A 27,675-nucleotide genomic window follows, 5' to 3' on the forward strand; every position below is an offset into this window, starting at 1 on the left:
TGGCCGAAACTCGAGTAGCAGCACTGTCGGCACCATACCGTCTGGCATCTTTCGATCTGAAAATCGAAGGAGCTAAACAGTAACTGCAGCCAGTCACCTGCAGTCAGTGTTTAGCAGCATTCAACATATTCTGACAGCCAGTGCCAGTGGCAGCTGTCAGAATACAATACTCAGTGGGGGATTCATCCATTCGTGCTGTATAGCGTATATGCACACTGAACAAAAACGTCTACTAGTGTATGGCCAGCTTAACACCGAATGATTGCTGAGACACAGTCCTGCCCAGTGTCACTCGTGGTGCACCTCAGGGAGTCGGGCTGTGGTGAATAGTGCCGCACTCGTTCTTCCCTATAGCACCCTGCCACAAGCAGCCATGAGCTTGTTTCGCCCTTTAAATTCACGCTCCGGGCGTTTTATTAAAAAGGGATCTGGACAGCTGGAAACCCCCTTTCAGGGCTCACTGCTAATCTTGTCACCTAGAACACAACAAACATAGATTGATGAGTGGGAGGAGATCGCTAATCTGACCAGTTTTGGGATCAGACCAAAAAAAACCCATGACCACTGTAGCACTGTAAACAGAAGGTCTGGAACTGTTTCTGTTTTTAATCTAATTGGACAGAGTGCAGGAGAGACATTAGGGATGTAGATAAATACCTCTATAAATAGTATCTGTCAGCTGCCCGAGGACTTGTAAACACCTTGAAATAGCAATAAATAAAGTTTTTAAAAAAATGAAAGTATAATATATAAAAAATGTTTAAAAATTAACACCTCCTCCACCTTAAAGTGTTTCTAAAGCCACAGCAGTAAAATTTGTCTGTTTATGCAGTAAAACATGTTTGTTATACTCACTGTGGCACCTCAGGGGTTAATCCTCTGCATTGTGTAAAATGGCTGCTTGATCATGTCTTCTCTGATACTCCCCTTCTTCTACTCTCCCCAATCCATCTGCTGATAGTACAGAGCCCTTGGAAGAACTCTGCACATGCTCAGTTTAGTGTGTATTGCTAAAGTTTTTTTTTCTTTGAAAGTGTGCGTGTGATCAGCAAAGGGCCGATCAGCAACTTCTTAAAGGGGTTAATGCAGATAAGGCACAAAGTGAGTTTCATTTCCACCTTAACCAGCCACTGAACCTGTGTCATTAAAGGGATGAGGTGGCAACCCTAGTGTTATCAGGTGCACCAGAACTAGTGTCCTCGTTGGGAGAGTCCCCCTCCACTCCTGTTCTGGAGTCTACCCAAAATGTAGGATTTTTACACTTTCATTTTTGATAATGTAAACATGACAAAGAGAGGGTCAATCTGACTAACGCTGGCACAAATAGCAATACAAAACTGACAGGGGTTTGAACTCCTCTCCACATGCTAAAACAAAAAAAAAGTTTTGCTTTTAGTCATACTTTGTTTTTGTATTTCTCGGTTTATCACAATATGTGACACATTGGGGTGTGTGAAAAATCAGAAAATGTAGGCAAATAAACGGTTAAACATGAGATTTAGGAAGGGGCATCGCCATTGGCCGTATGTGGCTCTTTTAACTTCCGGGTGAGGTTCGTTATGCTCATCAGCTGCATGTGAACAGGACGCTGATTGGTGGAAATGCAGTGTGCAGCTTTTAGCTTCCGGGTGAGTTTTGTTTTGATACCTGGCGATCGTTCCGTGCGGCCGCTGCTGGTGCTGTGAGTCCATTTACTGTCCCTCTGACGTTGATTTATTACAGTTTAGGAGATGGATTACTATCTGTAATTGTGTATTTCTCCGGGTGTCATTGTTTTATGGGAGACTGACCAGCCAAGAGGTCGCTTTGAAGTGGTTAGCCAGCTTTAAAGTGAACTTGTCATTACCCTAGGTTCACTCTTCAGTGTTTTCTGCAGCAGTTAGCGGAAACACAGTACTGTCCATTTAACATGATTTCCTATGGAACATCTTCGCGTTTTCACCTGGTGCATTTTTTTTTTTTGGAAAGGGTCAGGGACTTTTTTCAACGTAAAAAGTAGCGGTTTTGGGTTCTATAGACGTTTTAATAGAAACGTTGCACAAAAACATGTACAGAGGTACCTTGGTTTACAAAGGCATCGGATAACGTAATTTTGGGTTTACGAATGAAAATAATGCCTCGGTTTACAAATATATATATATTTTATTTATTTTTTTACAAAGTTTTTTTTACAATTCAAAGTGTATGTAGGTGCCGATTTTTAAATGCAGTTGCTGTCTTTTTTTTTTTTTCTTCACTATAGCTCACAGAATTAGCTGTCTCTTTCCCTGGAGTTAACAGAAACTTTGTTTTTCTTTTTAAGAAACTAAAAGGAAACGTTTCTCTTAACTCGGGGAAAATAAACTGAAAGAAAACCTTTCTTTATTTTAGCTGGGGGGAAAGTGACAGCTGAATCTCTGAGCTATAGTGAAGGAAAAAAGAAGCGGTAATTACATTTAAAGACTGTCACCATAATTAATAAAATACCAGACCCTTAGGGTCTGATATGGCTTTTGAGGGGAACTCCCATGCCAAAATAAAAAAAAATAAAAATTCATACCAGAACGTTATCCGAGCATGCAGACCAGCAGGTCAGGAAAGGGGGGGTGACAAGCTAGTGCCCCCCCCCCTCCTGAACCATACCAGGCCACATGCCCTCAACATAGGGGGTGCTTGCGGGCAGGGGGCTTATTGAAATCAGAAAGGGGACTTCAGCTGAATGACCCCGCCCCACGTGACATTGATGTTACATGGGGTGGGGTCATATGCGTGATGTCCCCAGATGGCCCCACCCCTTAGCTATTTAAGAACTGTCAAACCACCAGAGCAGGCAGGTGGCGGGAGCCATCGTTGGCAGCAGAGCCCTTTTTTTTTTTTTTTTTTTTTTCTTTTTCAGGGCAGCGGTGGGCATCGTGATTGACGTTGGATCTACTGTGGGGGACATTCTTTTCGTTTAATAAAGGACTTGTCAAAGACCATGTCCTGTCTTTTTTCACACTACACTTTTTGATTTTTGTGAATGAGTATTCTGCATCTAGAAGCTGAATGGAGCTGTGAGGGAGTAAAGGTCAGTATGTTGGGCTGGGTACAAGATATAGGATAGCCTGTTACTGCTTTGCCTTACGTGTGCAAAGCAAGTTATGACTTCAAAGTCATGTGATTGTAAACTGGAATTACATTAATACATCTTGACACATTTAATAGTAGTTTTTTTTTTTTTTTTACCAACAGGAATGGCTCTTGCAAATAGCAACCCTGTTAAGGACTTGCAGGATGAAGTCACCTGTGCTATATGCCTGGATCATTACAAAGACCCAGTTTCAATAGAATGTGGTCACTGCTTTTGTAGAGCCTGCATTGTCCAGACATGGAGAGGACTTCGGACCAATTTTCCTTGCCCTCAGTGTCGAAAGACATCCAAGTGGAAATTTTTGAGACCCAATCGCCCTCTGGAGAATGTTGTGGAAATTTCTAACCGTCTGCTTTTTACTAAAGAGCAAGAAGAATGTATAAAGCAGTGTAAAAAACACCAGGAGCCGCTAAAGTTTTATTGCCAAATTGATGAAGAAGAAATTTGTGTGGTCTGCAGGGAGTCTGTGGACCACAGGAGCCATGTTGTATTGCCAGTAGAGGAAACAACCACAGAATTTAAGGTGAGATACATTATAACCAAAAACAAATGCTATAAGATGTGTAGAATTTTAAAGTGGACTTTTCATCAGTTAAACATTCAGCATAAGTTTATGCAGCACTGATACAGCTCAGTGTTCTAATAAAAAGATTAGTATGTATATTTAACCCCTTGTCCACCAAGGTACATTTATAAAAGTTCTGCAGCTGTGTGCTTGGTATTGATTTTTACAGCCAACTTTCAGCTTTAAGGTATAACTAATGGCCTTTAGTTTTTTTTTTTTTTTTTTTTTTAAGTTTTGAATAGAGTGGAGAGGGATTAGAACCCGTCAGTTTTTATTTTAGTCTGTGCCCCCTATAAGGAGATTCACCCTCCTTTGCCCTGTTTGCAGTTGTCATTGAAAGTGAATGTAAAAGAAAATCCAAACTATTGGTTTGTCCCCAGAAAAGTAAGGGGGTATATTTTCCAATGAGAATAGGGATCCCCAAGGAAATCCTTTAAATTGCAGGGATTTCCTCTCACTTCCTGTTGGGCTATTGGACAGGAAGTGAACATAAATCTCCACAATGGGACACGGCAAAAAAAAAAAAAGAATCTGAAGGGTTATAACCCTCCCTTGCTCTATCCAAAATTTAGAAGAAAAAGTTTGCCTGTAGTTTTACTTTAGTCATCCGGGCGGCTCTGGAGCTGCCAGATCATTTTTACAGGGCTCCATAGGCACTGGATTAGCTGTATTTGAGGGCAGTGGAGACATTGAGGGTCTAATAGAGCCCTAGGAAAATCCAAATCCTGTGCTAAATAGTGCTACAATATCATTTTTAAATCAAATGTTGACAGCTGTACTCACTGTTATCCACACATCAAATAAAGTAACCGATATAAAACCATATATGTGTTGCAGTATCATCAATACAAGTGTGCTAAAAAGTCCTAAACCAGTCCAAATCAAAAAATTATATCGCTACTGGAAGCAAAAAGAGTCCTGTGCAACTGAAATTTATATCAAAAAGATTTTTTCGGTGAGAGGTGCATCCAAACAAAATCTGTGTCCCAAAATTCATAAATTAGAATCCTCTTCCAAATCACCACAGCATGTGTCCAAGCATGTGACACAAATTCTGCTTGCCAGAAGGTTAGACCCCCAAAGCTTAAGAGGTCTAACTGCACTTTTGGGGGACAAATCCCACTAATGAATGGATAGATAGGATCACCATCCTCCGATCACACCACTTGTTAGATGGATGAATGAAAGCAAGCCTCCACTCGCCTCAGTGGATAAATCAATGAAAGTCAGCCTCTACATTTACAGTATGCTGTCCTGACCAATGGATCAGAGCCTCCACCCCCACAGCCTGCTACTCAGATGAAAGGATGGGTATACATGTATCTCCACTCACTCAGCCTGCCACTAAAAGTCGTTTTTCCCAGCAGATTAAACAGGCAATCCACAGCTCAGCCGGAAAAAAGACAGCTTATAAAACAGGAAGGGAGCTTCGCTCCTAGTGTAGCAATCAGAATGAATTTATTAAAATGGTCATCTACTCCCATTGATGTACATTCAAAACGCATGTCAAACTACCACATTGAACACTCTGGCAGGTGTGATGTCACCGCTGTAACATACCCACCAGGGTGTTTGATAACTAGCTTTAGGTGATTTGAGATTAATCATATCTTCCTATATAAGTTGTACCGGTTTATCTGTAGCACTCTCCTCTCTACAGCCATTTAAAATCTGTACAGAATTTGTACAGATTTTCTGAGCTTCAGAAAGCAGGGGGTTGGGAGCTGAAGGTTACACTCTGCTGATCTTAGTGAAGGGTAACTGGAGGGAAGGGACACAACCCCTTCACACAGACAGCACACAGGAACAGAGCTGAGACTGTCAGTGACAGGCAGTGTGCTGTAGCTCCCTCTTCTTTCACCTTTTTATCTCTTGGTGTCCGAAAAACTTGATAAAAGTGGCTCCTAAAAATAGCAGAGGAACGAGGCAGCAGAGAGAAATGACACTTAATCCTCTGGATTGACACAAGTGCACGCTATAGAGCAGGGGTGCCCAACCGCTGGACCTCTGTGGCTCGTGACCTCCTGCACTGTGATGACTGGTTGGCAAGCGTAGATCACAGGTTCCCGACCCAGCATCCCAGAGCATCAGTGTTGAGCATGGAGCCAGTAGTAAAGGAATCATGCGGCTGCAGTAGAGTGTATAGCTGGTGCTTCCTCTGATGCTGGTTCCTGTCACAGGCTCAGTGATACTAAATGCACTCCACCTGGGACAGCAACAGTTGGTGATACCTACAGGGTGATTCCTAAAGTGAAGACTGTGGTTTTTAAAGGTCTTTTTTTTTTTTCTTTTTTTTTTTTTATTAAAATCACATAGCAACAGGCATATCTGTTTGAGTTCTGCACTGGTTACTCTGGGCTGCTTTTCAAACTGATCCGCAGGTGCGGCCTGGTGGACCTGCAGGTTGCCTGCACTGAGCCACAGACTTATTACCTGCGAGTCTTTCACTTTCTAAAAGCGCACCAAAACTCCTGAATGCAAAAAGTGCCATAGAATATTCAATCCTGCAAGTGGGGTGCAAAGTGTAGCTAACCCCAAGGAAAGCCACAAGCGCACTGCGCTGCACCTGTGATGCGGATAAACCACAGTGCATATGTGTGAAAGCAGCCTTAGGCCCCTTTACATGATTGGTCCGCCTGTCCTTTTTCAGGCGGACCCAATCGGACCCTCCATTCACCTTTATGGTGAACTTGTGACTGTTTACACTGGCCTGCCTCCAAACAGATAAATCTGCTAGGAAAAAAAAAAAACAAGGGGTTCCATCCCCTTCCATCTGGGTGATTTGGAGGTCCCATAGAGTAGAGCGGGCTGTGTCTGTGTCCGTTCTGCCTATGCAGAGTGGACATGGACGTGTCTGCCTGCTCTGCTCTTATTGGCCCGCGACCAGTTACCATATCGCTTACGTAGCCCTTCAGAGGTGTGCAATTTTTTTTCAAACCACTTGTCCAGGGACTAAATCGGGGCCCCAATCTACTTGTCCCTCATGACCATCTACTTGTCCTGATAATTTTTTTTTTTTTCTTTTTTAACCAAAACTGTATTTAAAACGTAGGTGATTTTAGGACTGTATGGGGCTTTTAAAAACAAAAGAGGCTTTATGGCGACTTAAATGTGTAATATTTTTACCATTGTGCTGTTTATCTCTTCCTCCCCTTCTTGCCTTTCTCCAGCACCGCACCCAGGGACTAGCAGGGAGGGGAGAGATCTTGCAGTGTGATGAACAACAATTGGCTGCTCATCAGGAAAGGGTAGTCAGGGCTTATACTTTATCCCTTTCGCTGCCAGAGCCGTTTTTGTGTTTAAAAAAATCAGTTTAAGCCTGAAGATTACACAAAACCCCCAAACATGATATATTTTCTGAAATTGGAGACCCTAGAGCATAAAATGGTGGTAGTTCCAATTTTTTATGTCACATGATTTTACAGCAAAATTTTTGTAAGAAATACAAGTAAGTTAATTTTAGGGCACAAAAAAAATCAATAAATTGCCCTATTTTTGTGTAAAATATAAGACGCGGTTGCAACGAGTAAATAGATATCCAACTTGTTAAACCTTAAATTTGTACGTGCTCGTGAAATGGCGAACTTCAGCACTCTGTATTTTCTATAGGTCGACTTTTAAAGCTCCTTTTATAGGTCACCAGTTTAGTGTTACGGAGGAGGTCTGGTGCTAGAATTATTGCTCTCATTCTGGCGTGCGCGGGTTATGTGACGTGTATTGCAATCGACTGTTTCATACTTAGGCGCCCCAGCATGTGCTTTACGTTTGTACATGCGTGTGGAGATGGGAGGCCTCCAATATTTTTTTTTTTTTTTTTTTTTTTTTTTTTTTGAGGGGGAGCGTGGGTGGCATGTGCTTGGGTATAACTGTCATTTTTTTTAAATTTTTTTAGATGCTTCTTGGTGACAGGGTCTCTTTGAGACATCCAAGGTCTAAAAGACCCTGCATGTCTCTCCTCTGCTCCACTGAATGTAATGTGGTGTACATCTGCACCATATTGCATTCATTCCCAGGGATTGTGTTATAATCTCTCAATGGGGACCTGGAAGTGACATCGTAATGTCACTTCTGGGTCATCACAAGGGGAGGGGAGCAGACTTGTCCGCTCTTCTCCCTCCTCTCTAGCCGACAGCAAGTCGAGCCTGCAGATGGGCAAGTGGAGCCCGGGGAACCTCACGCCTGGGACGTGGAGAGGCTGGCACTGTGTGACGCAATCTGTGGCGGCTGACAGGTGAGCCCGCTGTTTCCCCACAGCAGGGCAAGGAAGAGAAAAACTACCTGCCCGGAACTACATGTCCTGGGCGTCGGGCGATAGCAATCAAACATCCCTGGGCCCTTGCTTTTCAAAAGGTTGGGCACCCCTGCTATAGAAGGATATGCTTTGTTCATATTTCATGTTCGTCACACAGCCACTTTAAAGCTTTTTGGCATTCAAGGTTGTCATGTCAATGAAGGTAAGTTCACACTATATTTCTGACACGTCGGCAGTTCTTTTTATGTACGTGCAGTGTTTTAAAGGGATAAAACATTGGGGAAATGTGCATGCCTTGCAGAGATGTAAGAAATATTTTTAACATGGCTGGCATGTGCTGTGAAAAACTGAAGGTCTGATTGTTTTTTTTTTTTTTGTTTTTTTTTTTACACTGTCCTCCAGAACAGGCTATTGTGAAAATCACTGGTTATGATTTAAGTGAAGGCTGGGTTATCAAACATCATCATGTAACTTTAACAGAACCATTAGCAGAGTATCTCTGTAAAGTAAGCTGAAGCAGAACTTTTATTATGTCAACTTTCTTTATCTGCCATATTGCTGCACAGTGTAAGGACAGAACATTGTGGCAAAGCTTAAACTAATAATAACCCTAAAATAGTAAGAATATGTGTGTCTATTGGTTCAACTGCTAAGGATTTGTAATTCTGTTCTTGTGAGTTACTTGTCCTTCTGACCATGCACAGACAGACACTTAACTCTAGCACTTTTGGTACAGCTTTACTATTGCTACTGATCACCCACTTTTTGGATGTTGGTTATACATGCTCCTGTAATCCAGTTAAAGGCAGAAAGGTGACCTAGGAATCTGAATATCAGGACAAGGAAGCAAGGGTGTCACCAGCCTGACTGCAGTTTTTCAATTTGTGTGAATTACATTTTTGTTGCCCTTTTTTAGCACACCAACACGCCTGAATCCTGGGTAATTCTGCTATGCAAATTTTCAGCTAGTTCGTTTGTCATCCTCACTATTCGCCTATCACTGAATTGGGTGGCCATACAGGGAACAAGTGATCCAAGCTGTTTGTACTATTATTTAAACACAACTATGCAAAAATCAGTGCACTCAGATGACTTTATTCTGACCTCCCTATTGTCCACTGCAGCTATAATCTAGAGCACACGTCTGATTGTGGTGCCTGAGTCTCCGTTTCCTGTTACTCCACAGCTAACTAAAGCGGATGGTATCATACATACAGTTGCAAGAAAAAGTATGTGAACCCCTTGGGATTACGTGGAGTTTTGTATGAATTGGGCATAAAATGTGCTCTAAACGTCATCTAAGTCACAACAATAGAAGAACACAGTCTGCTGAACATAATACTACACAAACATTAGATGTTGCCATGGTTTAATTGCACATAACATGTAAACATTCACAGTGCAGGGAGGAAAAAGTATGTGAACCTTTGGACTTAATAACTGGTTGAGCCTCCTTTGGCAGCAATAACCTCAACCAAACGTTTCCTGTAGTTGCAGATCAGACCTGCACAATGATCTGGAGTAATTTTGGACCACTCCTCTTCACAAAACTGTTTCAGTGTAGCAATATTCTTGGGATGTCTGGTGTGAATCGCTCTCTTAAGGTCATGCCACAGCATTTCAATCGGGTTGAGGTCAGGACTCTGACTGGGCCACTCCAGAAGGCATATTCTATGCTGTTGCAGCCATTGTTTTGTTGAATTACTTGTATGCTTTGGGTCATTGTCCTGTTGCATCACCCATCCTCTGCGGAGCTTCAGTTGGCGGACAGATGGTCGTACGTTTTCCTGCAAAATGTCTTGATAAACTCTGGAATTCATTTTCCCATCAATGAAAACAATCTGTCCAGGCCCTGAGGCAGCAAAGCAGCCCCAAACCATGATGCTCCCTCCGCCATGTTTACAGTGGGGATGAGGTTTTGATGTTGGTGTGCTGTGCCTTTTTTTTCTCCACACATAGTGTGTGTTCTTCCCAAACAGCTCAATCTTGGTTTCATCTGTCCACAGTATATTTTGCCAGTAGTGCTGTGGAACATCCAGGTGCTCTTTTGCAAACCTAAAACATGCTGCAATATTCTTTTTGGACAGCAATGGCTTCCTCCGTGGTGTCCTCCCATGTACTCCATTCTTGTTTAATGTTTTCCTTATTGTAGATGTGTCAACAAAAATGTTAGCATGTGCCAGAGATTTCTGTAGGTCTTTAGCTGACACTCTGGGATTCTTCTTTACCTCATGCAGCATTCTGCGCTGTGCTCTTGCAGTCATTTTTACAGGACGACCATGCCTAGGGAGAGTAACAACAGTGCTAAACTTTCTCCATTTGTAGTCAGTCTGTCTTACCGTGGACACATGAACATCAAGGCTTTTGGAGATACTTTTGTAACCCTTTCCAGCTTCATGCAAGTCAACAATTCTTGATCGTAGGTCTTCTGAGAGCTCTTTTCTGCGAGGCATGGTTCACATCAGACAGTGCTTCTTGAAACCAGTAAATCCAAAACAGGTGTGTGTTTTTTAAGGGCAGGACAGCTGTCAGCAGCACATCCAGTATCATCTCACTGATTGGAGTCAAGATTGGCTCACTCCTGGCTCCAATTAGCTCTGGGAGAAGTCATTAAGCTAGGGCCTCACATACTTTTTCCTCCCTGCACTGTGAATGTTTACATGTTATGTGCAATTAAACCATGGCAACATCTAATGTTTGTGTAGTATTATGTTCAGCAGACTGTGTTCTTCTATTGTTGTGACTTAGATGACGTTCAGAGCACATTTTATGCCCAATTCATGCAAACCTCCACGTAATCCCAAGGGGTTCACATACTTTTTCTTGCAACTGTACATACATACATACATACATACATTAAACTGTGTAAACTTCGTTTTGATTAGTGTAGCTGAACTTTTTTTTTCATCTGTTTTATTGTAATTGGTCTGCTGCAAAAAACTCATTTTGCTTGAATGGTAGTTGAATTTTCTAAAGGGAAGCTATTCCAAAGCTGCAATAAAAGTTTTGATGCCAATAGATGAGTGCCCCCGGGGCTTCTTAGCTTCTCTGTACAGTGGTTTGTTTTGCTGCTGCATCCTTCAAGTCCATATTGAAGTTGTAGCATATTTTGTAGGACAGTTATTTGTTGAGTCTACATTATAGATATGCCATCAGGGGATTGTTGTATCATATTTTTTTACCTTTTTCATAATCTCTGCAGCATTCAGACAGCTGGGATTACTGGTGTAAATATCTCTGAGGTCCCCAAAAGATATATTTAAAAAAAAATAAAAAAAACATGCAGTTGAACATTCCAGCAACCACACATGAAATGTCAGTTTAACGGGATTTTTTTTTTCTTTCAGCAGGACTGTAGAATCTTCTGTCTTTTTAATATACTTTTATTGGTTTTTAATCCTATTTTTCAATACAGACTGACATTCAGGACCATCTGAAAGCACTAAGGAGTAAAGTTGCAGATATAAAAAGAATCAAAGATGAGGAAGAGGAAACTGCTTTTAAACTTCAGGTCTGTAATGGTTTTATAGTAATAGTACTTTGCTCAAACAAACAAAAAAAATATTTTTTTTTTGTCCAGATTTTTATAGGTTGGCCACTATTGCTCTTTTGCATTAATAGAAAAAACTATACCATTAATTTCATAAGTGTGAAGCTAAATGGTTATTTCAGCTCATTTAATTATATTGTCCTAGACTAATTGTGTTGTGGAATATTACAGGGAGCATATGAGCTCGGAAAATTTTTATTATTTTATGTTTAGTATCCTAAATATTGATCAAATTAAAAATCTGGTTTGAAATAATTTTGTCTGTCTCAAAGGATAAGTTCACCTTTTTTTTTTAGAAAAAAAAAAAATTGTGTTTTTTATTATTTTTGTTTCAGGGACCTGTAAACCATTGCACCAGCGATCAGCAGATGCACATCTGTCAGTATATCTGCTTGCTTGTACGGAATGTAAGAGCAAGCAGATATACTGACAGGAAGAATCAATCGCTGTCACGAGGCTTCTTCATTGAGGACTACAAGCTGACAGCCGCTAAGGCTGTAGGGACTTGTAATCTCTCATTCACAGATGACTGTGAATGAGTGACGTGGCCGGAGCTCCATACTGCCACGTGTGTGGGGTTGTGTTTTTTTTTTTTTTTTGTTTTTTGAGACTGCTAGTGAGGGGGATTGGGGGGCAGCGGGGGCCAGTCTGATCGTAACATGTTACACCTTGAATATGGGTGTAACATGTTATGAAAGGGGAACTTATCCTTTTAAGTATTAGCTGTATGGCTTAGATAGGCACACATTTAGGAAAACTATGGGAGTGTTACTTTAAATTTGTAGCTTTTATTCTTCCTTTTAGGATGAAATTCTGCAGAAAAGTAAAATGGTGGCTTCAGAATTTGAAGCATTACGACAGCTGTTGGCTGATCAAGAAAAACAGATTACCCATCGCTTGGAAAACATGCAGAAAACTATTATGCAGAAACATAAAGACAGAATTTCCATGCTAAATGGACAGCTGTCATCCACCCAGAAAACAATTAATGACCTTGAAGAAAAGTCTGGTGCTTTTTGCCAGGTGAGTGAGGTGAATTCTGTGTATTCTGATGTGTTTTTAATCCATTATTTTCTGATCGTACATCTGGTGCTCAGATGTACTATTGGACTAGAGCAGCATTTTGATAACCCCTGGTGACCAGACAATGTGTAAGGGGGATGTTTTTTCAGATTTAGCAAAACTGCCATTCTTGGAAAATTGATAGGAAAGCAAACTTTAACTCTGTGCATCAGCTAAAGTATGAGATGTTCTAGTTCAGTCACACCGTATTAGTGCTAAGTGATGTCTTTCTTTTTGTGGGAACAATATCAATATGGTAGAATTGCTAAATTTATGAGCCCAATATTTCACAAGGAAAGGTCAAGAATTGCAGCCTTAATGTTTCTCTTATGACAGAATTCCTAAAAACGGAGGCAATTTGGTGCTATCAAGGGCTGCACCTTTGCCATGTTTAGCAAATTGAAAGCCACAATAGTGAGTGACTACAACTACATAAATATTTTATCTTCTTAAAAACCTACGTGCTGTTTTTAAGCTGCTATAACTATTATTATTATTATAATAGTAATATTTTTTTTTTTTTTTTTTTTATTCAGTTTTTAAACCATCATTCAAGTGTGTATAGTCCTGTCTTCATTGTTATATGATGAGTTATGTTGGGTGGGGTTTTTTTTTTTTTTCTATATGCATTTTGTTTTTGAATTGTTTCTAGATTTCTCTTGACCTTTTGCAGGCATCAATTGCAGAAGGGAAAGGGCTACTTTCAATATGTGAGCTGCAAAAACCTTGCCTAACTGGAGGTTCAAAGATCTAGTGTCTTGCCTGCATTTGTGTTCTAGATTGTTTGTTTTTGTTTAAAAGTGTATCTAAAGCCTCTAAATTTAGTTTTGGATAGTGGTATGCACCTCCTTGATTTGTAGTCTGACCGTTTTCTTCTCTTAATGTCTTCTAGGAATTGAAAACTTCTTCAGCCAGGTAAACCTCCTCTTTAAATATTTATCATTCTTTAACTTAATTTTATTTACATTTGGAAAGAAAATAGTTTTGTATTGCAAAACAACATAAAGTTGGATTCCAGGTATGAATTTTATTGTACATTGGTTCAGCTTAGACAAATATAAGTATGTTTGCCATACCTGTAACACTGCTGTGGAAACAGAGAATCACTACTTTGGTCGTCGCTACCACAGTGATCGCTTCTACATAGTAACCACAGGGTGTTGCTTACTTGGCATGGACGCCATTCACTGTTCTCTGAATGAATGAGGTGGGGCACTTACATCACAATCGCCACCTTGTCCAGTAGGATAACTCCGGTTTCTGGCTTAGAATTCCCATTTTTAGCTGGAAGATTAAGAAGACTATGCTTGGTTCTTCACATGGAGATGTAATTTTGCCTCTCCCTGGCCTCCACTTAGTTTCATCAAAGGTTCTGGACATCCAAGTCTGGCACCAAGTGCCCATCTCAATGTAGGGGTGCCCAATTTTTGCCAATTGGGGATGCATTTTGAGTTCAGAACATTTCACTCCATTTTCCCTGATGAGAATGTGGGCCCTTCAGACTGCCTTGCCACAACTTCAATTGATATTAAAGACTTGTATTGTGTAGTGTTGTGTTTTTTGTTTTTTTGTTTTTTTTTTTTCTGTTTTTTAAATAACACATACCTGCTCTGCGCAATAATTTTTTGTGCAGAGCAGCACCGATCCTCCTCTTCTCGGGTCCCCTGTCAGCGCTCAGGCCCCTCTCTTCTGCTTAGCCATTCTAGCAGGCTCGCTCCCGAGCCACTGCGCCGTGTTTCCATTCATATACTGATCATGGTTCGGCCCTGCTCTCACTCTCTCCTCATTGACTTACTGGCTGTGATTGATAGTATTGGGTGCCAATGACTACCGCTGCTGTCTCAGCCAGTGAGGGGGTAACCAGGGAGACATTGCTAGATCTGGGTGGGGCTCAGGTAAGTATGTGGGGAAGGCTGGGGGGGGTGCGGCTGCAAACAGAATGTTTGTTTGTTTTTTGGTTTTTTTTTTACCATGCATAGAATGCATGAAGGTAAAAAACCTTCAGCCTTTATAACCACTTTCACTCTTTTTAAGAGTGATTATTTTTTATTTTTTCTCCTGTATCAGCTGTTCCTGCAGTTTGCTTTAGGCAAGCAGCACTTCCAGTTTGTAGCTCTTCCATTCTTGTCCAAGGCCCTCTGAATCTTAGGCTACGTTCACACTAGCGTTGTGTGCAGATGGCAGAAAGGCGTTTGAGAAGCGTTATAGGCGTTTGTGGGGCGTTTTTAACGCTCGGAAAACGCCTAGCAACCGCTGCTGAACCGCGTTTGCCGAACGTTAAAAAAATGCTCCGCAAACACCGGACCAACGCTTTCCAAACACTATAGGGGCGTTTGGCAAGAGTTGGTAAAACAGTCAGGTGTGAATGAGCCCTTAAACAAGCTGCTTGCTCAGACCCTCCATGTTGCTGCATAGTCTGTCCAGAAATATGTGGATTCCCAGTCTCCTCTTGAAGGTGCACTCTGCCCACGCCCTACGGGTCCATGTGAAACATACAAAACGCTTTAGAGCTTTGGGTGCAACCTATCTATGTTGTGATGGATCGACCAGTTTCACGGACGACCGATGGCTCAGTCGGGCAGTGCCACAGCTGCTGCTTATATCATTAATTAACCGCTTGCCCTCTGCCCTATATCAGAAGTACTGTTGCAGGGCTGCACAAAATCACGTACATATACATGATTTGCATTTCCAGGTAAGGGGACGCACGTGCCGCCCTACCCATGCTGTTATTGGCGGCTAGAGATGTCAATCACCGGGTCCCGGCTGGCACTCGGCAATCGTCGGGGAAAGCTGACAGGAGACAGTGTAAACACAGGTCTCCTGTCAGCATGGACATGCTGTTTTGTATTTTGCTGCACAGCAGAGCGATACAAAACAGCATGCCTCCCTAGTAGAGCACAGCACACAGTTTAATCCTTTGATCGCCCCAGATGTTAACTCCTTCCTGGCCAGTGTCATTAGTATAGTGTCAGTGCTTTTTATTACTGTATTAGTGTCACTGGGGATGTCAGCGGCAGTTAGTCAGTTCCCACCCAGTATCAGAATGCCCACCGCAGTCCTGCTATAAGTTGCTGATCGCCGCCATTACTAGTATAAAATAATTCCAGTATATATACACCACGTTTTGTAGAAATTATAACTTTCACGTAAACAAATTAATTTACACGTATTGGGATTTTTTTTTTTTTTTTTTTTAGCAAAGACATGTAGAATACATTTTGGCCTAAATTTGTGAAGAAATTTTTATTTAAATAAAAAAAACTTCATAGGTAATTCCAGGCCATCCTATCCTGCTGCGTCAAGGACGGGTCTACCATCCTGCTTCATGGTTGCATGTTTTAACAGCTTGACTGTTGAAGTCCTGAGAGTCTGACTTTTATTTCTACGCTGCTTAAAACTAAACTTTTGGGAAGGTCTGTCATTGCACTTGGAAGGTTTACTTCTAAGGCACGGAAGTTTCACCGTAGAAGATATTCCATGGAAAGTATCCTTCCCTTTCTCCAATCTGGAGGAAAAGTAAGCCTTGAGCACACTCAAGGGTCAGGTTTCTTCCTTTTTGCCATTCTCTTTCACAGACCGCAGGCTTAGAGGTAACGGCCTCTGTTCAGGGGTGACTCACATTGCTTCTCCCATTTATGCACCTTTCATGCTTTTGAGATACTACATTGTGTGCATAATTATTAGTCAAGTTATATTTTTGAGGATCAGTTCCATTATTGAACAACTACAGTGCTCTGTCAATACAAATGTTTAAGAAACCTGAATATTTAAGAATATTGTGTGCAGCATTATTGGGCAAACAGTGTGCAGAATTATTATGCAACTAAATGAAAGGAAAATTTTCCCATCTCACTTTGTTTTTATCTGTTAAAGTGAGAATAATAACTCAAAATTTAGAAACAAACAAACATTTCCAAAATTTCCAGAATTTAAAAATAAGACCGTGACTATTATAACCATCCTACTTTTCAATAACAGTCATAAGCTTTCCATTAATGGAGTCTGTCAGTTTCTGGATCATTTGACTAGCAACTTTTTGTGCAGCAGCAACCACAGCCTCCCAGGCACTGTTCAGTGATTTTTGTACTGTGTGTTTTTTGTTTTTTTTTTTTTTGTTCCCTTTACTGTAAATCTCCCGAAGAAGGGCCCACAAGTAGTTCTCAATGGGGTTTAAGTCAAGTGAGGAAGCGGGCCATGTCATTCTTTCATCTTTTAAGGCCTTCACTGGCTAGCCAAGCAGTGGAGTAGTTCGATGCATGTGATGAACCATTGTCCTGAATAAATATGGTCTTCTTGAACGATACAGACTTTTTCCTGTACTACTGCTTGAATATAGTGTCTTCTAAAAACTTGCAGTAGGTTTGAGAGTTGATTTTGAGTCCATCTTCAACTGGAAAAGGTCCAACTAGCTCATCTTTAAAAATACCAGTCCCCCACCTCCACCTTCCTGGCATTTGAGTCGAAGTGGAGCTATGTGCCCGTTACTGATCTTGCCACGGGCTCATCTATCTGGCCTGTCAAGAGCCACTCTCATCTCATCAGTCCATAAAACCTTTGAAAAATCTGTCTTCGGATATTTCTGTATTTCTTGGCCCAGTCTCCACAATTCAACTTATGTGCCTTGTTCAGTGGTGGTCAGGTTTCAGCCCTCCATACCTTGGCCATGTGTACTCCTGTGCACTCCAGGTAGGTTGCAGTTCTGGAATATGACAGCACTGAAGGGTAATGGTTTCCTGGAAACTTTACGTTTTGATTCTTCTTAAATCTTTTGCATCTTCCCCCTTTTTTTTTTTTTTTTTCCCCCCCACTCTGAAAGACAAATCAATTAAATTTCTTTTTTCTCCCCATTTTGCAAGAGGAAAAGAAGCTGCCTAATAATTATGCACGTGTGTGTGTGTGTGTGTGTGTGTGTGTGTGTGTGTATATGTATATGTGTGTATATATATATATATATATATATTAGTGTTGATCTCCTTAGGCCACACCCTCCATTACACAAATACACACCACCTGATATTCTTCAATCCAATAAGCATTCAAGGTTATACAGCGTGCAGTTGGACAATATGCATAAAAATGATGATTTGGTCAAAATAATTGTGCACACAGTGTAATTTTGGTCCTGGCTGCTGTACAAAGCCTCCCCTTGAGCCTTTTCAGGATATTTCCCTGGCCAACTTATAAGGTAGTTTTTCAAGGGCTATCACATCAATAGCATGGGTCTCCGAACTGGCAGCTTTATCTTGTAAAGCATCCTTCCTTGTTCTTTATAAAGACAAGACAGTTTTCAGGCCTCAGAGTTCTTTTCTACTTAAGATGGTCTCTCCCATCCGCCTTAATCAGGATACTGTACTGCCTTCTTTTTCCTGCTCCTAAGCATCCCAAAGAGATCTCTCAACACTGTTTTTAGATGTAATATGCACAGTGTAAGTTTTATTTATCAGCCACTGCTTCCATCCACATATGGATATCTATTTGTTCTGTCTGTGGGCTCTTGCAAAATAAGTCCTAGATCTCATTCAACCATTTTTAGGTAGATATGGCAGTATATCACTAAGTATCACACCCGTAAGGATAAGATTCCTCCTTTCTCTTTTTTTAAGGCTCACTTGACTCATTCAGTCAATACTTCTTGAGTTTTTCAGCACCAATCCTCTATTTCTCATATTTAAAAGGCTGCCATCTGGTCTTCTGTTCACACGTTTAAGTTTTACCAGATAATGTTCAGGCCTCTGCTGATGCCATTTTCGGCCTTAAAGTGGTTGTAGTCACATTGTATATTTTTTTTTTTACCTATACACAAGCCTTATTATAGGCTTACCTATAGGTACAGTAAATACAGTGGGTATATAAAAGAATCAACCCCCCTAAAAATAATAATTTTGTTGCTTTGCAGCCTGAAATAAAGACACTGTGTTGTGTGTTTTTTTTTTTTTTTTGTTTTTTTTTTATCCAGCTGTTATTGCTCAGTGCAAGTTAGAACATCCAGGTGAAAGCTATAACACCAACATGTCAGTGATTCTGGGGTTTGTTTTTTGTTTCTTTTTCCTGAGTTGGAAAAAGGATCACCGCCTCCTAAAAAATGACTTGTAAACTCAGTCAGGTGTAGCTATTCACCTTCTCAATGGCACACAAAGCCATTTGACTTTCAACTGTGCTCATTGTGATTAGCTCCGCATGAAAAGGGCTTTACTGGAGCATTTCCGTCCCTGCAACTGAAGTAAATGGTGAACTAGGGGTGGCTAGGAGGTGCCTAGAAGCACAGTCAAGTCTATTATTAAGAAGTTGAAGGTATTTGGTACAATACAGACCCTCCCTGGCCATGAATTAGCATGTCGCTCCAAACTGGATGAAATGGCCTGCTGGAAATCAGTCAGAGGCTACCAAGAGGCCTACAGCAACTCTGAAGCAGTTGCAGGAATTTTTGACAGAGTGGTCAATGTGTGCATTTGACAACAATATCACAATTCTCCACAAATGTGACTTGTATGGGAGGGTTGCAAGAAAAAAAATCCACTCCTCAAGAAAGGCCACATGCAGTCACAACTGAGCTTTGCTAAAATGCACCTTTAACATTCTGAGGCCACGTGGAAAAGGGTGTTGTGATCAGACTAAAATTGAACCGAAGCCTGCGAAGGAAGGAAGACTGTGTGAAGATAGAAGCGCTGGTTCCCGTGACGGCATGCCACTAGAAGGCTTTGTTTTCAGTTAAGTGTGTCATAATGTGCTAGTATGCAGTGCATATTAATGCATTCTTTGTATTAAGGCAAAAAATCATCAAGGTGGAAGAGAAAACAAATCCTGTCCTGTGCAGTACTTCACATTCTAGCTTTGTCAGTTATTTACATTCAAGGCATAGACAGCTGGTAATCATACTTTTTAAGCTGGCAGTGCCTGGATTCAGGAGGAAAGTCCTTACATCGAAGGTGTTCCGCGTCACTGATGGGAGATGCTGGATGTGGACTTCTGGTTCATAGCAAACTGGACAGGTTTGTCTTCAGATATGCTGTAGCGGAAGCAGTGGATGCTCTGGTGGCTTCATGGGATCAGTACACCAAGATCTATGTCTTTCTTCTCTTGAATCTCCTTTCTGGTCTGCCTCACAGGATCAGGATGCAGGGCATTGTGGTGATCCTTATAATCCCAGGTGGATGTAGTACCTTGACCTAATGACTCCTGGCAAGACTCTCCATGTGCTATTTCAAATTGTCCAGCTCTGCTGGCTCAAATGCAATTTACCTCTGCTAAATGGGACAGAGTAATCTTTAAATTGGTGAGCTCCACAGTGCTTAAGGCTAAGAAGTCTACATCCCGCAAAGTCTGTCAACTGCACTTGGAAGCTTACTCCATGTGGTGCAAGACCAGATTTTTTTTATCCAGGAATCTTTGTGGGATGAATCCTGTCCTTCTTCTTTTTTTTAAAAAAAAAAAAAATGTGACTGAATTGGCATTTGACCCTTAGCACCATCAAGGATCAGTTCTCTATTTGCAGTCTTGTTCCTGATATCACTGGCTTTCCTTTCTTTTGATCAAGACTTTTGTGCAGGGTATCTCCCATGTGGCTCCAACTGTGTGCTCCCTTGTAACTCATTGATCTAAATTTGGTTATTTTTCTGGTACTTCAAAAACTGTCATTTGAACTGATCAGTGATTTTCCCCACTCCACTCACACACAAGGTTTCTTGTTGCCATCACCTCTGCAAGGCAAGTGTTTAAGCTAGTGGATATTCATGCCATTTCATACAGAAGTCCTTAAGGTGACTTTTCTTTGAGATGCAGGTAGTCACCATTTCTGTTGTTTTTGTGGGCCTGTAAGCAGTTTGTATGTTGTAGCCCACTGAGTGAAACACCCCTCTGTTTTATGATCATAGCCTTCTGGGAGAAGGATGGGTTTTTGTGTGTGTGTGCGTGTGTGTGTGCGTGTGTGTGTGCGTGTGTGCGTGCGTGCGTGCGTGCGTGCGTGGTCTGTTTTTTTTCCTGTTCCCCAATGAACCCCAGAAAATGGATTTTACAGTAAGTACAAAAATCCTTTTTTTTTTTTTCTGGATTGTTGTGGTGACTGCTACATTCATATATTCTTCTTGTACTTTCTGTTGTCTTGAAGTGAGTGCAGCACTTGCACAGGGGCTGTATGTCCCAGCAGTCTGTGTGATTTGAGCTGCCGGGGGCATATTCACTGTGCTGTTTGGGCTCATAGTAAAGCACACTTGCTATGTTGGCTACAGCATTACGTCACCCCTGTAGTGCTGAGAAATACAGGAGACCTTTTAAGATGACAGGAAGCGGCTGAAGCCTGAAGTTCACGGCCATAGCTAAAAGAGAAACAAAGTTGCACTAAATGCAGAACACCGACCTGAAAAAAGTGAAATTAGGACCTCCCTCCGTAGCAACTATAAGTCCAAAAATGCTGTTCTGATTTTAATTTTTGTTTTGCTTCAAAACTCTAGAAGTATAACACTTTTATTTAATAGTGTGCACTACACCATCACTTTAGAAATAAGTTCTGAATTGCTGCAGAAGTGCATAACTTTTTGAGTTTACTTGCTTTTTAGATCCAATTTCGAATTTGCACATCTTCAGTCCAGAGATCCCAGAACATGCATCCAGCCTCAGAGGAGCGATTTGCTGCCAGACTTTCGCAAAGCCAAACCTGGTGAGGCTGCTGCATGTAGTACAAACTCTACTTTTATAGAAGTAATAGAAATAACTTTATTTTCCTGTTCCCTTTCTAGTTCTACTATCCTTTGACCTTAAAACAATCAATCAAAACCTTCTGGTTTCCTGCAAACGAAAGTGTGTCAGATATGTAGAAGATCCTATAAGTCGATTTCCATGCCCCGAAAGATTTGACTCGAAGCCTTGTGTATTGGCTAATGCTGGATTCAAATCAGGGAGGTATTACTGGAACGTGGAAGTGGGAGGTGGCATATATTGGACTATTGGGGTTGCTAAATCGTCTGTATGCCGCAAAGGACCATTTAGAATTGAGCCCAATGGTGGAATATGGGCAATAGGTCTACTTGGCCTGTATATGGATCGATACTATGCCTTCACCAATCCTGACACCCTCTTAAATCCTCGGGAACACCCTGAAAGGATAGGGGTCTACCTAAATTGTGATGAAGGTAGTGTTTCTTTTTACAATGCTGCCAACTTTGAACATCTTTTCACATTCAAGTCTCTCCAGGTTCATGATAAAATATCCCCATTTTTTTGCGTGGGGGCTGTGGGAACACAGTTGAGACTTGACGATGACTAGATTTCTAAATTTAAAAAAAAAAACTCCTTGCTGTAGGTGCCAATATGCCAAAGATGCTGTGTCTTTTCATATTATTCCACTTTTATGTGGCAATGGTCTTTATGCAAAAAAATAACTTTTGTAAAATATACTAGTTAAAGAATTCTAAGTTGTTGTTTTTTTTTTTTGTTTGTTTTTTTTTGTATCAGTATTTTAAATGTATATTTTTTTTTTGTAATCTGTACATGGAGTGAAGTATTGCTGTATTGTACATTTTTTTTTAAAACTTGCATTTTTACCTTTTTAAAAATAACGTGCCTTCAGTGAGATGTGCCCCTTGTGCTGCTGTATCCTCCTTTTTCAGAAATCTTCCTCCTCTGATAAACCCCCATTCCACCACCGCTGTAATCTTTCGTTGTAATGAGCATTAATCGAACTAAGGGGCAGTGAAAGGTACCCATCAAAAGTACTCTACTATGCCCGCCCTTTCTGCCCAGCTCATCCATTCGTAGAAGCCATACTACAGTTTCTATCAATAAAACAGATCTATGATTGGAGGACAGGCGAATGATTGATAGGTCTGCCCCTCCATTTATGGTGCTGTAGTACGCCTATAATATGAATGGAGGAGGTGGATGAAAAGGGTGGGTATACTGGAGGAGGAGGAAGATTTTACGTATACAGCAGCACAAGGGACTCCTCACTGGAGGTAAGTAGTGTCCCTTGTACAGATTTATTTTTTTTTGGGGGGGGGGGGGGGGGGTTTGGAAAACGTTTGGCTTTAGCCAGTATGAAGTTTAAAAGTATTCTGGTCCCTGTAAATGTGCAATTTTTGTTTTATCCAATTTTACTTTGTTTTACTGCCATTTTATAGTGTAGTAACAAAATAAGAACTGCCTGTATATTTTCTTGCTGTATGTATTTGTATGGTGTTTTGGTGTTTGTTTTTTTTTCTTTCAGAGGATGTAATAATTACTGTACGTGTGTATTCTTCTTTCTTTTTACTGTGTGAGGTTAATTTTGGTAAAAATACACTGTCACATTCTCTGAAGCAACAGTATCCTTGCAGTGAATCTCGCTGATTCCAACTTTAAATTTGAATGGAAATCAATTAGGGTACTTTTTGGTAAAACTTAAAAAAATTACCAGGGGTATATGAAAGCAAATTGATCGCTGTGTAGCTGCCAGATTGCTTCCATGCAGTTGTCAGTTTTACATACACTCCTGGTGGCTGCTGTCACCGGGAGTGTGTGTAAAAACCCCTAAAGCCACCAACGTATGCTTTCATCAAGAGCATTGTGCAGTCTTTCCTCGTCCCTGGCAGCAGTCTCCAATCATCGCTTCATCCCTCCCACCATCTGCACTTTCCAATACTTTCTTGTTAGCTGTCTAATCCTCAATTGATCTCTGTATCGGCTTTTTTGTACTCTCTCTGAGCCTGGGAAGCTGCAGTTGCTAGTCATGCCTGTGCTTAGTGCTTTGCCATCCTTTCCTCCTTCCACTGCTCTGCCAAAGTCCAGGATGCTCTGTGCCTTCAGCTTGCTCAGCAGGTCTGACTGTGATTTTTGTCATGGCTGGTTTGAGCGATCCCTCAAGTGGCCTGAGTTTGCTCATGTACAGACAAGCATGCTGACATTTAAACTGCCAGGTAACTTTTGAATCTGCAGTTTCTGCACCTTTCTTCTACCACACTTTTTCCTTCCACTCAACTTTTCCATTAATAGGCTTGAATACAGCACTCTAAACAGCCAGCTTCTTTATCAATGACCTTCTGTGACTTGCCCTCCTTGTGGAGGGTGTCAGTGACTGTCTTCTGGACAACTGTCAAGTCGGCAGTCTTCCCCATGATTGGGTAACCTACTGCACCAGACTGAGAGACCAATTAAAGGCTCAGGAAACCTTTTACAGGTTTTTTGAGTTGATTTGCTGATTAGAGTGTGACGCCGTGGGGTTTATTTACTAATCCTGGTTGACTCAGAATCTTGGGCACCTGTGCATGGTAGCCAATGGGCTTCTAACCTCAGCATGTTCAGTTAAGCTTCAGCAATAAAACCTGGAAGCTGATTGGTTTTTATGCAGAAGTGGACAAGATTCTGAGTCAACCAGGTTTAGTAAATAAACCCCCATGAGTCCACGATATTGAACTTTTTCACAATATTCTAATTTTCTGAGATACTTAATTTTGGGTTTTCATTAGCTGTAAGCCATAATCATCAAAATTTAAAAATGCTTGAAATATATAGCTCTTTGTGTAATGAATCTATATAGTATGAGTTTCACTTTTTGAATTGAATTACTGAAATTTACTTTTTTTTTTGTTCTAATTTAATGAGATGCACCTGTGTATTTCTCAGTATGATACCCTGTGCTCTGCTCTCCTGCATGTACTGGCCACTGTTATGCCTTCTGCACTCCACTCCTATTCATGATGCCTCTTTGAAGGATAAGTTCACATTTTTGTGAAAAAATAATAAATGCACATTTTTTTTTTTCCTGCAGGTAAAATAAAAATGTGCATTTTATTATATTTTGCTCCAAAGGAGCCTGTAAAGTATTGCACCAGTGATCAGTAGATAGCTGATGCCATGCAGGTCTCCTGCAGACCTGTTAGAATATCTGCTAGCCGTACGGGATATACGAGCAAGCACATATTCTGACAGGAAGCTTGAATAAACTACCATGGCGCTGCACAGCACCGCGGTAGTTCAGTGAAAACAACAAGCTGACAGCTGCTAAGGCTTCACAGAACTCTGTGAGTGATTCGGCCGTGTGGGCGGAGCCCCGCATGACCATGCTGTTTTCAAATCTGACAGATGGTACGGGGAGAAGTCTGCCCATACTATCGGGGGGGGGGGGCGCATCAGGCACGGCTGTGGGAACATGTTACACGTTCCCCCCCCTAAAAACGGGCGGAACATGTAACTTGTTCCGAAGGAGAACTTGTTTATATTATCCTCAACCTTGCCTAAGCTTGAGGAGCAAGGTGTGTGTGGGTTTTTTTTTTTTGTTTTGTTTTGTTTTTTTTCTAGTAATGTAGGTTTTATTTACAGTCTTATGCTGACTCTGCCCATCAGATCTTTTCTCCTAAGATGAAGCGACTGTGTGTGAGAGAAAAAGGGGATTTTTGTACCGATGCACAAACTTTCCCTTACCATAATTGACTAATCATGATTCTGTGATCTGCAACCACTCAAAGGGATTCAGGGCAGTCTGTACAAAGTAGAGTGGTGGGATCCTTTTTAAATGCTCAGTAGAGCAGGGGGTGTTGTTCAGTGCTTATCATAATAAGCTCCTACACAGCATCACGGGAGCTTTCCCTGCTGATGTGCCAGTACTGTGCATAGGATTATTGGAGATGGATTGCTTTCTAATGCCTGGGTAGTTTATAGTAAGGCATTTTGTTTTTTAGTACCCTGAAACGTCTACTGTAAGTGTATAAATTAAGCATTTTGCTCTTTGATGCAGTTATGTTTTAACTTAATTTTACTGGATTTGGTTTTAAGGTTGGATTCACACCTTGTCCATCTGATTTAGCTTGCATTGATGGCAGGTAATGCATATATATATATATATACGTGTGAATAGACCCTTTCCCACTGAACAGCAGTGCATAGATGTGAAAGCCTCTAGGAAATGAATGGTATTTCCACTTGAAATGCATTTTCACAGTAAAATACAATCTATTAAAAGTAACAGCGAAAGCTAATTTTGTCTTTGCTGATTGAAGACAGACAAGTATGAATAGGCACTAAATGCACTTTAGCTGACATGTTTTTAATGCTTTGCGTTGCACTAATGAGTATTTTTTTTTAACACATAGCATTGAAGTGCATGTTTATTTTTTCACAACAAGATGCCAAAAACACATACAGGTATTGTGCTGCAATTAACAACCGCACATTCCATTTTTACAAAATGCACAAAAACATGCCACATTGATATAAACAATGGATTTCAGCTTTTTATTATGTTGGGTGTGTGTTGAGCTATGCAGCCGAACATAGCACAATGCACGTGGGCCCTTAAAATGAATTTGGTGTGGTTTCTGTGGTGTGTAACACAATATTCAAGATCGTCTGATCGTGGGAACACACTTTAACTCTGTCCTTGATGTCAGGTCCAGTTTTGAGCTATGGCCAATTTTCCCATTGTTCCTCAAACCAATGCCTTGACACACAATAACACCCCATTCTTTGAATTTTAGAGCATGCAAGGTCTTAGCTTAGAGATGAAGCTGAAGTCAAGGCAACATTTATTCTGAACAGTTTATGTTAGGGCCATCCATAGCACTTGGAAGGAGTTCCTAATGGACTTGACTGCAACCACCTTGTAATGACTGCTGTTGAGCAATATTCGTGATTTGAATTAAAAAAAAAAAAAAAACAGTTTCCTTTCTCCAAGTACATAAGAGATGGGAACTATTTTTGTCTGTTTAGGTGGAAATTGCTAACGGGGAAAACTGGGGATTACAGTTAAACAAGGAATAGAGGTTACCTTTTATGCATATGACTTTTTATAGGTGCAAAACTAAGCTCTACTTTCTGGGAATACATGTCCTAAATGTATAAAATGTCAAGACAATTTGGTGAATTCTACCATTTTAGCTCATTCACAATTTTTTTTTTCCCCTTCCTAAGCATTAAAAACCTTTTACTCCTTAAATATACGTGTGAATTTTGTTTTTATGACTTTTATCACTGTTTATCAGTTGTGTGTGTGTGTGTGTATATATAAAGGTATGAAAGTTCTCCCTGCGGAAATTGTTGCAATGTTTACAATACATTTTAACAGACAAATATTAGCTTTTTCTTTTGTGGGGTTCCTTGCAAGAAATGTCAGTTCAATTGAATTCAAATGAAATCAGGGCAAGGTGCATCCTTGAACAGATTTCCACAGAATTCATCAACTTCTAAAGGAAATTGGACAGAAAATTGTATAGTGTATGGCCAGCCTTAGTATTACTAAAACCAGGTCCCCTGCATTCACTATATCTGGTCTTCCACAGTACACAGAATATGGAATGCAATTATTTTAGTAAATATAGGCTGCTAAATACCTTTTTCCCTTCAGCAGTTAGAGCAGTCTTGTGACTTCTAGCAGAATTCAGCAGAGCACTGGTTAAAGCTTGTAGGAGGAGTTTTCTTTCTGCTCTAGGAGGAAGCAAAACCTCTGACTTCTGTCTGGACAGTGCTGATCACATGTACCCTCCCAAGAAGAAGAAAACCTCTAGCAATGCACACTAAACTAAGCATGTGCAGAATGGCTATGGTTCAGTCTGTCTTATCAGGATATAAGATGTGGACATTTGAACAAGAGGAGGCGCAGAGAAGTCAGAATCAAACTGCCTTTTTACACAATGCAGAGGATTAACCCCATAGGTTCCACAGTATAACAAGCATGCTTTACTGCATATACAGACTGATTTTTACTGTTGTGGGTTTAGTAACTTTTTAAACTCCAGCTTTAAGAAATTATAAGCAAACCTTGTAAATAAAATAGAACTCCTATTTTCTCCAAACAATTAAAATGAGCATATCCAGAATGAAGTATTGGGTTCAGCAACCTACACACTTTAAAAATGATCATACATATGTGCAGAAAACTTTATACGCCTGACTTTTTTAAATGTTGTTTTTTTTTTTTTTATTATACAGCTATAGGCGCAGATTTTGCTTTTGACTTTAGACAGTGTTTTTTTTTTTGTTCCCGTAGGCAGTGGGATTTTTCACAGCAATATATTCTATTGCATATTTGCAGATGCAGAATCATATTTATTGAATATCGGAATCATTCTAACAGTTCTAACCAAAATAAACATAAATGTGACTTCAAGACATCCTCCATATAATTGTATGTTTCATACTTTTTATCATAAAATAAACTATAATGAATCCTG

At 40.6% G+C, this 27,675-nt stretch overlaps 1 protein-coding gene across 2 annotated transcripts; it reads left to right on the forward strand.

The window, feature by feature from the left end:
* Window positions 1-1,628: 1,628 nt before the first annotated feature.
* On the forward strand, window positions 1,629-27,675 carry LOC149447793 (E3 ubiquitin-protein ligase TRIM7-like). Of its 2 annotated transcripts, none has more exons than XM_089652030.1 (7): window positions 1,629-1,681; window positions 3,211-3,632; window positions 11,342-11,437; window positions 12,281-12,499; window positions 13,431-13,453; window positions 21,094-21,194; window positions 21,274-27,675. In XM_089652030.1, the coding sequence occupies exons 2-7, from the start codon at window positions 3,213-3,215 to the stop codon at window positions 21,798-21,800; spliced, it is 1,386 nt and encodes a 461-aa protein (XP_089508156.1). In that variant the 5' UTR covers window positions 1,629-1,681; window positions 3,211-3,212; the 3' UTR covers window positions 21,801-27,675. The 2 variants fall into 2 exon arrangements, with proteins under 2 accessions (XP_089508156.1, XP_089508157.1); XM_089652031.1 differs by lacking the exon at window positions 1,629-1,681 and adding an exon at window positions 1,706-3,046.

This window comes from Staurois parvus, unplaced genomic scaffold, assembly GCF_062004578.1.
Source record: "Staurois parvus isolate SC_StPar_1 unplaced genomic scaffold, SC_StPar_1.0 ptg000669l, whole genome shotgun sequence".
NCBI classification, from domain to species: domain Eukaryota; kingdom Metazoa; phylum Chordata; class Amphibia; order Anura; family Ranidae; genus Staurois; species Staurois parvus.